The 13,776-nt window shown below is 47.0% G+C and overlaps 1 protein-coding gene across 3 annotated transcripts in view; it reads left to right on the forward strand.

Moving 5' to 3' along the window:
- The first annotated feature begins 275 nt into the window (after nt 1–275).
- PCP2 (Purkinje cell protein 2) overlaps nt 276–13,776 on the forward strand; it is a 34,371-nt gene continuing 20,870 nt past the window's right edge. For 2 of the 3 annotated variants that reach the window (XM_063931628.1, XM_063931630.1), the window contains exons 1-3: nt 276–391; nt 3,056–3,230; nt 11,727–11,853. In XM_063931628.1, the coding sequence (XP_063787698.1) occupies nt 3,183–3,230; nt 11,727–11,853 (175 nt within the window). In that variant the 5' untranslated portion in view covers nt 276–391; nt 3,056–3,182. The remainder of the gene's footprint in view (nt 392–3,055; nt 3,231–11,726; nt 11,854–13,776) is intronic. The other variant, XM_063931629.1, reaches the window with a different exon arrangement.

The following is a 13,776-nucleotide window of genomic DNA, read 5'->3' on the forward strand; positions in this document are numbered from 1 at the left end:
CACAGTTGTGTTGCCCATTTGTGACATCAGTCATGACACATCAGTTAGACAATTGGTAAGTGTGTATGCAATTGTTAGGTCGGCGGTTGGCCAGGCGTATACCCAGCTTTAGCTGTATTCTATACATAGTTTTAAAATTAGTTATACCTATTTAGTTGTCACGTTTAGCTAATGCATTATTTGTATGTGTCATGTAGTTCAATGTTACATTTAGCTAGTGCTCTACTTTCTTATGCCGTTCAGTCTTTCTGAAGTGCTTTGTTCCCTTTAGATATACTGTATGTGTCTGTGATCTTGAGCCTGCACTACTTAGAGGTGAAGTCCTGTCCGCAGCCGAGTACCAGTGAACAATGGTTGTTATAGGTGAAGTACTCAGCAAGTCAGAATTATGGTAGGTAATCCTAATAGAGTGAACAGCAGTGGACTGTAGTGAGGTGTTTGCCAGAGACTTGACTAGTCTACAGGAGTCCGTGAAAGCCAGACAATATTCTCACAGACCTTCCACAAGAGTAGGCTCAGTATGCCCTTAATACCACTAATGCTGCTTTCAGATCGCTAATGCCGGATCCTACCCGGTAAGAGAAACGTGTCCTTACCGGGTGGGATCCGGCATTTGCTCTCCTCTGCTGGCTTTCCGGTATATTGCCGGGTCGGTTCCCATAACAGCGTGGGCGCAGCAGGGGCGGGGGTGGAGGCGGCGCTGGGAGATAAGCTCATCTCCTGCGCCGCCTCTCCCTATGCTGTGAATGGGAGCCGTGTCGCATCGGATCGGCTCTCATTCACACTGCACCTGACCCGGTATTCAACCCGGTAATAACCCTTCTTTTTAACCGGGTTGAATTACCGGGTCAGGCGACCCGCTAATTCAGCAAAGGCGCTTTCACATCGCACACTGACCCGTTTCGACACGGCAATATGCCGTGTCGATACCGGGTTATTTGTGCGATGTGAAAGGGAAAGCTAAGGAGCAATGCTGACCGCTGCAGGGAAGTCTGGGTCTCACTCTCCTCATGTTTTCTTTCCATATATCTGTGTCCCTCTTTATCTTCTGCATTTTGCCCCTATATGTATTTTATTTTACTGTGCTTTTCACTGGATACCTCCTATTTTCCTTATTATGCTCCATATACCTCCCCGTTTTTTTTTATTTTGCCACTGCCCATATTTTATATTACTTTCAGACATGTACTCTGAGCTCTTTAACCTCACCTCCTGTCTGTAATTATTATAACATACCCAGAGGCGTAACTAGGGTAAGATGAAGAGTGGCGCCCCCCCCCCAAAAAAAAAACAACAACAAAAACACACACACACAAAAAGAGGTATGTGCGCGCCTGAAAAAAATGGGTGTGGCCACGCTCCAGAAGGGGTGTGGCCACTGAAAATGGGGTGTGCTAACATGACTATCACCTATCCTCTGTGTCGCCTCTCAGCACACTATCACCTACCCCTTGTGTCGTCTCTCAGCACACCTTCATTCAATTTTTGCACAGTACGCATGCAGAGTCCCCTTTTTACACAGTGCCAGATACACAATTGCCCCACAGTGCCAGATACACAATTGCCCCACAGTGCCAGATACACAGTGCCCCACAGTGCCAGATACACAGTGCCCCACAGTGCCAGATACAGTGCCAGATACATATTGCCCCACAGTGCCAGATACATATTGCCCAACAGTGCCAGATACAATGCCCCACAGTGCCAGTTACAATGCCCCACAGTGCCAGTTACAATGCCCCACAGTGCCAGATACATGCCCCACAGTGCCAGATACATGCCCCACAGTGCCAGATACATGCCCCACAGTGCCAGATACATGCCCCACAATGCCAGATACATGCCCCACAGTGGCCAGTTACAATGCCACATAGTGCCAGATACATGCCCCACAGTGCCAGATACATGCCCCACAGTGCCAGATACATGCCCCACAGTGCCAGTTACAATGCCTCACAGTGCCAGTTACAATGCCCCACAGTGCCAGTTACAATGCCCCACAGTGCCAGTTACAATGCCCCACAGTGCCAGTTACAATGCCCCACAGTGCCAGAATACAATGCCCCACAGTGCCAGAATACAATGCCCCACAGTGCCAGATACATGCCCCACAGTGCCAGATACATGCCCCACAGTGCCAGACACATGCCCCAGAGTGCCAGACACACTGCCCCAGAGTGCCAGACACACTGCCCCAGAGTGCCAGACACACTGCCCCAGAGTGCCAGACACACTGCCCCAGAGTGCCAGACACACTGCCCCAGAGTGCCAGACACACTGCCCCAGAGTGCCAGACACACTGCCCCAGAGTGCCAGACACACTGCCCCAGAGTGCCAGACACAATGCCCCACAGTGCCAGACACAATGCCCCACAGTGCCAGACACAATGCCCCACAGTGCCATATAAATGCCCCACAGTGCCAGTTACAATGCCCCACAGTGCCAGATACATGCCCCACAGTGCCAGATACAAGCCCCCCCCCCCCCCCGCTTACTTCAGTCAGGATCCCGTCGGGCCGTCAATCACCGCTGCCCATTGCTATGTGAGGGGAGGAGAGCGCAGCGCCTCTCCTGCCCCTCAACGTTCCAGGTCTCCAGCGGCGGTTATCTTAAATGTGGTTCGTAAGCCAATCAGAGCTGGCGGACCGGCAGCCAATCAGGAGCCGATCCGCAAGCCCTGATTGGCTAAAGCCGCCGGTGACCGGACTGACACGCAGCTCCGGTGGCAGCGGCAGTGAGCACATTGAGGGGCAGGAGAGATGCTGCGCTCTCCTCCCCTCACATTGCAGCGGGGCGGGTGGGCATGATGCCCTGGCCACCGGTGGCGCCCCCCTCTGCTGGGCCTGCCAAGGCGCCCAGGGCACGTGCCCCACTCACCCTGCCTTAGTTACGCCTCTGAACATACCCCCATGTATATTTGTCATGTTTCTCCCCTTCTCCATCCTACATTGTGCTCCCCCATACCACATTGATCTCCCCCCATGATCTCCACTGCATAAATTACAATGCCAGAAAGGGCCATCCAGGCTGTCTTGTCTTCTCCCTGCTCCTTAGCTCTCCTCTGCTTTTCGGTCTGGCGCTGGAGTAGGAATGATCTGTGCGTCATGTCAGACATACACATGCGCCATCTGGACCACCATGCTGCCTCTCTTATCACTGACAAGCTGGCTGGCTGCACTTCATGGGACCAATGTGTGCTCTACTTCCGCCGCCACACACACGTGTCTTGGTAAGTGCCCCTCCCCCGGGCTCAGAGCTAGGTTGCCCTAGGCAAATGGCTAGGCTGCCTGTGCCCAGGGCTGGTCCTGGAGTTATCCTATAGCTCAATGGTTCCTAAACTGGGTTCCAAGTAATGGTGGTCCAGGACCAAATCAAATTATTTATAGTACATGTGATAAGTAAAACCAGTGCTGGTAGTACATAAAATATGTGGTGTAATAAGTGCAAACCTGTCCTACACCAATATAACGGAACCTAATGCTGCCAGATAAGCACTATTTACGTAATTAAAAAAAATAAATCAGAATTTCTTTAATAGAAACTTGTAGCCTAGGGGTTCCATGAACAAATGCTGATACTCTATGAGGCTGTGATTCAAGAAAGTTTGGGACCCCGTGCAATGGTGTATACTATCCTAGCCTCAGCCCAGCCAGGGGAAGACTGATGTTCTAATATTTGTTTATTTAGTGCCATCTTCTTCTGCAGCGCTATACAGAGAATATCAAATAATTCCCACCAGCCTCTGCACTTTAGCAGCTTACAGCCAATTATCCTACCAGTAAGTTTTTGGGCTGTGGGAAGAAACCCGTGCTAACGCAGTGAGAATATACAAACTCCACACAGGTGGCATACTAGTCTGAAGTTAATGCATCCCAGCATTGTGAGGCAACAATGCTATCCACTGTGCAACCCTGAATGTGCATGGGTCAAGGCTGCTACATGGCACCCCTACACTTCGAGAAGAGAACAATACATTCACCTTTATTATATAAGTATATAGATATAACCCTCTGTACATATAGGTTTATATTATACATTATATTTATATACAGACACACACACAATAGGGAACAATAGACTGGCATTCCTATAAAGGCAGAAATATGTAAACACACAGATACACATATACCCTCTGCTCCACTAACAATTATCCCAGATAATCTTAATGGGGGATTAACCAGCTCCTTTCTGCAGATGGGTCCTCCTTTATTATGAGATGATTTAATGATCTGCACAAGAGGAGGGAGGGCGGGATGACCCCACTGGGCATTTTATAGGGCTGCACAACTGTGATGGGCACATAGCTATCTGCTCGCCTGGAGCAGAGAACGAGACAAGCAGAATGGACCCTGTAGATGGAGCCCAGGAGACGCAGGCCAGAAAAGACTCTACAGGGGAGCCTGTGGTGAGAGGGGTATTTAGGTGGCTGAGGGCTTAGAGCTAGGGATGTGCATATGTGGCTATTTCATAGAAGTCTTTGGATTCACACAGTATCTCTACTATCTATCTATCTATCTATCTATCTATCTATCTATCTATCTATCTATCTATCTATCTATCTATTTAGTGCCTGTTTATGTTCCTTATCTTACCCAGCTTTGCAGCTAGAGTTTGTTTATTTGTTAATGTAGATCTTGTAAAATATATTTAATCATATATTGCTCTTAAGTATGTAGTTTTTTAGCCAATATGTGCAATTAGGGTGGTCTTCAGTATGCCGAATGTCAGGATCCCGGCGCACAGTATACCGGCGCCAGAATCCCGACACCCGGCATACCGACAGCTATTCTCCCTCGTGGGGGTCCACGACCCCCCTGGAGGGAGAATAAAATAGTGTAGCGCGCCACCGTGCCCGCAAGGGGCTCCTTTGCGCTCACCACGCTGTCGGTATGCCAGCGGTCAGGCTCCCGGCACCGGTATGCTGGGCGCCGGGAGCCCGAGCGCCGGCATTCCGTACTACACCCGTGCAATTAGTATTAAAGTATTTTACTTCCACGTCTGTGTTATATGTCTGGTACAAATGCAGACATGCCTACATGTAATGCGCGCTTCTGAATTGATCTCAATGAACAGAAGTGATGCCAATGGTTGGAATTAAATTAGCTGTGGTAATTTTCCGCTTGTTAATTGATCCCCCAGGACTATTCAATTAGCCCTAAAGTTAGCCTGCTGGCTGCACTTATTTGCGAGTCTGAACAGACACGAAAAAAATCCCAGACAATTAGCAGGGAAACAGGTGCCGCAACACTGTTGCCACATGAATCCGTGAACACGTTAATTTAATGGGTGTTGCAAAGGGGTTTGGGTAAAAAATAGCTGGAATTAAATAGCCTGAGGCGATACAACCCAAGGTTATAACCCTTTTTCACCTCTGTTAATGGCTTTAACTTAATTCGGCCCAGTGTGTACATGTGACTTTCTTTTTATTGACTGTCAGTAAATGACCCCATTGTCAGTCAGTGCGCTACAGGAAGACATACCGGTGTGCGGCTGTATAAGGGGTCACTGGAGACAGCGGTGAGAGGAGAGCCTGGTGTTGTTCAGCCTCATTCATGGCTCTTGCCACATCATCTTATATGACCAGTGTGACATGAGTAGTGGTCAGGAATAATCAGACCCACTTGATACTGTGATAAGATGCACACATGGGGGTAAATTTACTAAGATGGGAGTTCTATTTAAGATGGGATGTTATGTTACCCATAGCAACCAATCAGATTTTACTTCTCATTTATCTAGCACCTTCTAGAAGATAATACCTGGAATCTCATTGGTTGCTCTGGGCAACATCCCATCTTAAATAGAACTCCTATCTTAGTAAATTTACCCCATGATCGGAAAAAAAGGATGCAATACTGTGTAACGCGCTGTGAAACTGTTATGTTAAACTGCTTGGATTCCATTTTGTTGCAGCCACTGCTACTTCTGCATCAGTGTAAAGGCGTGTACACACGGTGAGATGCTTGCTATGGCCAAGAGATTTCCCTTGAACTCTGTGCTTAAGATTTTATCTATGTACGATTTTGACTAAGTGCCAATTTTGACTATACTTTGTGCTAGATAGTACACTAGATAGTCAAGATTGACTTGCCTGCACAGTCTATTTAGCCTTATGATCCGACCCCGCATGACCGCACATCGGGATCAAATCTGTATCGCAAGCTGCCTAACACCTTGAGATATGCACTAACTTTCCTTAAGATTTTGACTATATAGTCAAATTATTACAGATTTATCTCACCGTGTGTACACTTTTAGAGCATTATAGTCATGAGTCAGCACCCTGGTAAGTGCCCTATAGCTGTGGTAGTTACAGCACACAGATAGTACTATGGAGTGGGTTGAGTTTATGATCTGACCAAACAACTTGGGGCAGATGTATTAAGCCTAGAGAAGGGATAAGCGCAAGGTGATAACGCACCAGCCAATCAGCTCCTAACTGTAATTTTTCAAATATGTAATGATTGGCTGGTGCGTTATCACCTTGCACTTATCACTGCTTTATCACTTCTTTATCCCTTCTCCAGGTTAATACACCTGCCCCCATGTCTCACAAAAGGGTGTTCTAGTTTTCGGTTATAACCATCATGGTGCCTCTGTGCCAGGCCCTAGTACTGAGCTTCTCCAACGTGGTCCTCAAGGCTCCCAAACGATCCAGGTTTTAGGTATATCCATGGCTCAGCACAGGTAGTTAAATCAGATTGACTGAGGTACTGATTAAGTCACCTGTGGCCAAGCATGGATAAACTTAAAACCTGGCCCGTTGGGGTGCTTTGAGGACCGTGTTTGAGAACCTCTGCCCTGGTAACATTGCCAGCGCTTCAGTAAGGATCAGCCATCACTGTTGAATGTCTAGAGTGTGATAGGACAAGTGCAGGAGCAAGCAGAGCTGTGTGTTGCTGAGCTGTGACTGGTAGGCAATACTAGTAATACAGGTGTATAATAATGCCACCTGTGGTATATGGCGCAGGGCAGTCACCGACACACAGAAGAAGGACGCTTTTGTGTTATGTGAGTATGTAGCCTGACAGTCCAAACTACTGACAACAATCAAGTTTTATCCCCAAAGTGACCCAGCTCGGCCGGGATTATTCTGGAAAATACTACTGCTATCCCCTATTTGATTGCATTCCAGGACAATACTATATCACCATGGTCTGCGGGCATGATGGTGGCAGACCTGGTTCCATCTCCCTGTATTCTAGAACATCAGCAACCTGTATCTCAGAACCTCGGCACTCCCATGTGTGAGATTAGGGCACTGGGGGCTGCAAAACTTCTGGGGGAATATCCTTGGGAAGTAATGGGGGTAATTCCAAGTTGATCGCAGCAGGATTTTTTTTAGCAATTGGGCAAAACCATGTGCACTGCAGTGGAGGCAGATATAACATGTGCAGAGAGAGTTAGATTTGGGTGGGTTATTTTGTTTCTGTGCAGGGTAAATACTGGCTGCTTTATTTTTACACTGCAAATTAGATTGCAGATTGAACACACCACACCCAAATCTAACTCTCTCTGCACATGTTATATCTGCCTCCCCTGCAGTGCACATGGTTTTGCCCAATTGCTAACAAAAATCCTGCTGCGATCAACTTGGATTGAATTACCCCCAATATTTGGTGAATGAATTACGGCAGGGTCACCCAGCTATTCATAGGGAAGGAGGGAAAGACTGTATGACTACCAATGGGAGATGGAGACAGTGGTGATCTCTGGCTGTCTTGACTCCCATTGGCTGGATCACCGCACTTTTACATTTCCTTCCTATATAACTTTAGTTTTGCTAGCTGGCCTGTACACATAGGAGGTTATTCCGAATTGATAGTAAACCAAAAGCGTTAGCAATTGGGCAAAACCATGTTGCACTGCAAGCGGAGCAGATGTAACATGTGCAGAGAGAGTTAGATTTGGGTGGGGGGTGTTCAAACTGAAATCCTAATTGCAGTGTAAAATAAAGCCGCCAGTATTTACCATGCACAGAATCAATAACCCACCCATATCTAAATTACTCTGCCTTATCAACAGTGTCCACAATATAGAGGAAACACCAGAATAGATGGGGGCTAATTCAGACCTGTTCACTCGCTGGGGGTGTTTTGCAGTCCTGCGTTCGCATAGTCGCCGCCCACAGGGGAGTGTATTTTTGCTTTGCAAGTGTGCGAACGCATGTGTAACAGAGCTGTACAAACAGATTTTGTGCAGTCTCTGAGTAGCCCAGGACTTACTCAGCCGCTGCGAACACTTCAGCCTGTCGGGGACTGGAACTGACGTCAGGAACCCTCCCTGCAAACGCTTGGACACGCCTGCGTTTTTCCAAACACTCCCTGAAAACGGTCAGTTGACACCCACAAATGCCTACTTCCTGTCAATCTCCTTTGCGAACGGATCCTTCGCACAAACCCATCGCTGAGCGGCAATCCGCTTTGTATCTTAGCTTAGCAGAAGTGCGAACGAAAGGTTAGCAGTTCTGCTACTAAAAAATGTCATGCAGTTTCAGAGTGGCTCAATACTTACTCCTACCTTGCGATGACTGCAGAATGTTTAGTTACTGGTTTGACGTCACAAACACGCCCTGCGTTCGGCCAGCCACTCCTGCGTTTTTATCAGGCACGCCAGCGTTTTTCAGCACACTCCCTGAAAACGCTGAGTTGCCGCCCAGAAACACCCACTTCCTGTCAATCACACTACGAACACTCGAGCGACTGAAAAGCGAAGCTCGAGCTTGTGTAAAACTGCATAGTTTTGTGTGAAAGTACTTTGCACGTGCGCGGTGCGTACCATACGCATGCGCAGAACAGACGATTTTTAGCCTGATTGCTACGCTGCGAAAGCGGCAGCGAGCGATCAACTCGGAATGAGGGCCATAGTTGCCTACCCTCCCTCATTGTGCAGGAGACTCCCTGAAATAGCAGCAATCTCCCTCACTCCCTGAATAAACCAGCAATCTCCCTGATTACACCTTACCCTCATTATGTAGCTATTACATTCTTGGGGGGGGGGGAAATAAATCAGAGATAAATACATTCAAATGGGCTCATCAGTGCCAATTCCCTGCATTGGTTATAAGACACCATGATCCCCATGGCTACATGCATTTTAAATAAGGTTTATTGTGGCCACTTCCAGTATATGGAACCTCCTGTGAGACACAATACACAAACAAATCCTGCAAAATATCAGTGTCTTCTCTTCAACAAATAGATATTACTAACTTTGGGGCTCATTTACATTTGGATGTAAGCCATTTTCATAACACGCCTCTCCGATGTAGCAGTACGCGCCCGCACTGATACGTGTTACTTTCACAATCTCCCTGAAATGCTTTTTCAAAAGTAGGCAAGTATGATTCAGAAGAATACTGTACTATTATGTTAGGATATGCTATTCAGGAATACTTTCATGGGCGTGCGCAGCACATATTATTAGGGGGTGCACAATTGGGCGTGTCTAGCACCGCCCATTTGGCGTGTCTAGCACCGTAGATTGACACTAATTGCAAACTAATTAATATAGGGAATTTGATTTAAGAATCTCTGCACATGAAAAATAGAAAAGAATATATATATATATATATATATATATATATTAGCTGAGCCAAGCATTCAGTAGTTTCTTGAGTGCACCTATAGACTATAGGTGCACTCAGGAATCTACTGAATGCTTGGCTCAGCTAGTATATATATGTAAAAAGAAAAAGAAAAAAAAGGTTACATAATGTAACCCTACTTTTCTTTTCTTTCACGAGTGCATTTTTTTAACATCTCATTCTTTTCTTTTTTGTAACTTACTGTATTTGGCCATGCCAGCCAGGGAGGAAAACATGTATATATATATACATGAAGTGGAGCGTGATGTTAGTCTTCCCTGTGCGGCCGCTTGGCGCCCATTAAAGCATACAGTACACAGCAAGCATACTGATATATGTATATATGTGTATATCGTCCGGGGCGGGGGATGGAGGCACAGTGACAGGAATGAGCAGCTCTGCCGCAGGCTGGGCTCGGCTGCGTTTTGCGCTGACTCTGTGTCTCTGTGCTGTTTTATCAGGCATGGCATGTGGGGGGTGGCTGACATTAGGGGGTGCCAGGCGCACCAGGCACCGCCCGTGCGCAAGCCTATGAATATATTAAACTATTGTTAGGATATGCTATTCAGCAATAAAGTATACTATTGTTATCATATTATTATGTTAGGATATGCGATTTAGGAGAATATTATAGTATTTATGTTAGATTGTACTATTTAGGAATATATTGTAGAAAAGAAACTCACTGTCTAGGTACAGTATGTAGCCTCTTTTTTTTTTTTTTTTTGTTCCAAAAAAAAAGTCCAATTTCTCTCCTAGTATTTGTTTCCAGGCTGTTTGCTACCATACAGACGGGTGTAGTATGGCTGACCGGCGGTCTCCTGACCGCCGGTCAGCTTACCGACGCCGGGATCCCGGCAGCATACCGACGCCGGGATCCCGGCAGGGAGGGGCGAGTGCAGCAAGCCCCTTGCGGGCTCGGTGGCGACCTGCGGTCGCCACGGGTTCTATTCCCACTCTATGGGTGTCGTGGACACCCACGAGTTGAAATAGTCCCAATTGGTCGGCATGCCGACCATCAGGATACTGAGCCTTCGGGATGGTGGAGGAGGTCATGTGACTGTCGGTCAGCAGACCGCCGGTCACATGAATACCACCCATACAGACACCTTACACAGGGGCCCATTTATACAAAAATATTTGCGGCATGTTCCCCAAAAACACCCAATTTTTGGGGTGGGGAGGGTGACAAAAAATATTTATTATCTCACCTACATGTATGAGGAGGGATCGCAGCAGAAGTCTCTGAGACATCGGAGAGGCCTGGTACTGTTCTGCATACAATCCACCCTACAATACAAGATCACTATGTGACTGTGTACTGTTCACTGGCCGGCCCACTCCGAACTGCAGAACTAAGGAAGGACGCTGAAACTTTCAATGGCAGATTGTATTCCATTTGATGGCGGCTTCCTGATGTTCGCCACCACTGAATGGTGTGCAAGCGATGGTCTTCCAATGATAAAATAAAGCTGAATACTGGTGTTGAAAATCCGTCCCTACCATTGCACAACCGCCCGTCTCTGCTGCACATCTGAAGTATGAGAGAACCATTGCGATAGTTCTTCCATCAACTGGTTTTGATGTAATGATTAGTTACTATCGCATCGCAAGATTCATTGTCTGTAGCCTGTCCACCATTCAGTGATGGGCTTTCCATGTCCATCCCTAAGATTTTTTTGTGCCCCTAGGGAGACAGCGAATGTCACAGAATGGGAAGGGCATACTTTAGACTTGGGAGGTGTCATAATGAATAGTGGCCTTCCCCCCTGCTGTATAATTCCGTGATTTGTTCAGAGAGGGGCAGGGTCACAATAATATGACTCACCATGTATCCCATCATTGAGACTCATGACCACTAACTTGTCCAGAACTCCGCCAGGAAGTCATCCAGACATACCAGGACATTCAGCAATTATGACCCGTAGGAGTCAAATTTAAAATGTTTTGTTACGTTATATGTGGGTCTGATGGGGCGCAGTCACAGCACACAGCAGAGTTAACAGTCTGTCCTGCATGTCTGACTGCGTGTCAAACCTGTGTAGCTGCCTAGTCATCATTTCATCCCTTATAAGCCAATTACTGCAGCTGTGTATGTCTTCATACTCCTTTAAAGCCTCCATTGCTGTCCCTTTGCAGGAAATCACTCAGGAGCAAGAAGGTTTTTTTAACCTCCTTACCCACGTCCAGGGAACAAGGATGGATGAGCAGCGATGCAACATCCAGATTGTGCACAGCAAAGGGGAGCAGGACGGAAAGAACAGTGGTAAGTTACTTCTCTATGATACTGAGCTGCCTGCTGTGCTGGGGTTACTCCTCCGCTTAGCTCCATTACATTCTCTTAGATATGGAAAACATCATTACATCCTGTACTGCCTGATAATATTATTATTATTATTTATTATTATTATTATTATTATGGGGCAAATCTCACAGCTTAGACTGCACACTACCAATGACAGAGATAGCTGTCACTAACGTTACTCAGCTGTCTTCATAGGAATCTTCCCAACAACAGGATTGATAACGGAAGTTGCATGTAAATACAGTTTCACGTATGTGTGACTATAATGTCCCAATGTGATTATTGGGAGGTGAAGATGAGGACAGAGATTACTGTGGGGTCATGTCATCATTGTATTATAACTGCAGGGTCAGAGGATGGATCCAAACCCATTATATATGTTATTCTTATACAACCATTAAGGGCCTGATTTATAATGGCAAAAAAAAAAAATGCGTGCAATGGCTTTTTATACCCAAAATAAACATAGAGATTAGAGATAGGAGTACTTTCCTTTTATGGGATGTCCACCCACTTGATATATGATGCCCAAATACAATAGATTAACTAGAAAAAGATTCCCTGAGGGATTGAAACGCGTTAGTGGGGGGATCATTTGTAGATGAAGAATGACTTACATGAGAAGGTAGAGGAAAGATTTGCAGGAACTGGGGCTCCCTGTTTTATTGCTGAACGTCACTGGATTTCTGTGAGTGCGGGGAATCCATCCAGGAGAGCAGAGAGTGATTCCAGATCCCATTTAAAGCGTATGCTCTTTTTGCTGTACATATCACTAAAGGTGGTGATCTAGAGTGAGTTCACATTTTCCTCGACTGAAAAGAATACTATTTTATCTGTTGTATTTGAGGTTCATATCAAGTGGGAGGACATCAGGAACCCAAAAAGGAAAGTACTCCTATCTACAGTATTTTTTTCTTTATCATCCACTAGGGGTCACTGGAGTACTCTTGGGATATGGACGGGCTTCCGTAGGAACAGCACTGAATATTTAAATTTAGAACACTCCACCCCTCCATATCCCCGAGCACCTCTCAGTGTTTTTTCTGTGCTAGACGTAGCAACAGCTCTGTGACTGAAGTCACGATTACTTTGAAGAATTTTTCTTTTTCTTTTTCTTTTATTTTTATTTTTTCTATATTACATCCCCTTCCCCCTTCCAAAAGGCAGGGTCAGGGATAGTGCAGCTGCTGATAGCAGCAGGGGCGTGTCGGGCCTCTCTGAAAGAGCTCCCTCACAGCCACACAGACACACAGTTCTGGTGTGCACAGGCTGGCCGGCGCTTACTAAGAAGCCCCGTCGGAGCCTCATCATAGACGTGTTCCACAACTAATCAGGTATGTGAGGGGGGAGAACGGGGCGGTCAGCTTCCGCTGCCGCCCCGACGTGTGGGGAAGGCGCTGGTGTCTTTCGGCTGTACGCCGCAGTGGCTCCGGCCGCCGGGCAACATAGCGCCACTGTCCTACACTGCTCCCGCGTCTCTGAAGGGTCCGGCCGCCGCTTCTCCCGCTGCTCCGGCGCTTCGTACAGGGTACCCGTAAGTCTCTCAACGGGTCCGCCCGCCGCACTTCCGGCCGCCTCTTCAACGCTGCTGCCCGGGTCCCATAGCGCTGACACGCGTTCCCAGGTCCCGGGGTGCCGCTGCCCGGCCCGCACTGCACGCTATGGAGCAGATGCGAGGGGGGAGGAAAGGACAGCAGCAACAGGCTGGGGATAGTATAGCACATATAACTATATAATGATGTTTATACTGGCAGGGAGGCTGTTTTATTATGATTACACAGGCTGTTAATAATATCAATAGGAAACTGCACTGTGATCATATGTATAAGCATGGCAGCCATTTTAACCATGCTTCCTGTGTCTTTCTCCTGTGTTTCCAGAACG

This window comes from Pseudophryne corroboree, chromosome 6 (genome assembly GCF_028390025.1).
Source record: "Pseudophryne corroboree isolate aPseCor3 chromosome 6, aPseCor3.hap2, whole genome shotgun sequence".
In the NCBI taxonomy this organism is placed as follows: Eukaryota; Metazoa; Chordata; class Amphibia; order Anura; family Myobatrachidae; genus Pseudophryne; species Pseudophryne corroboree.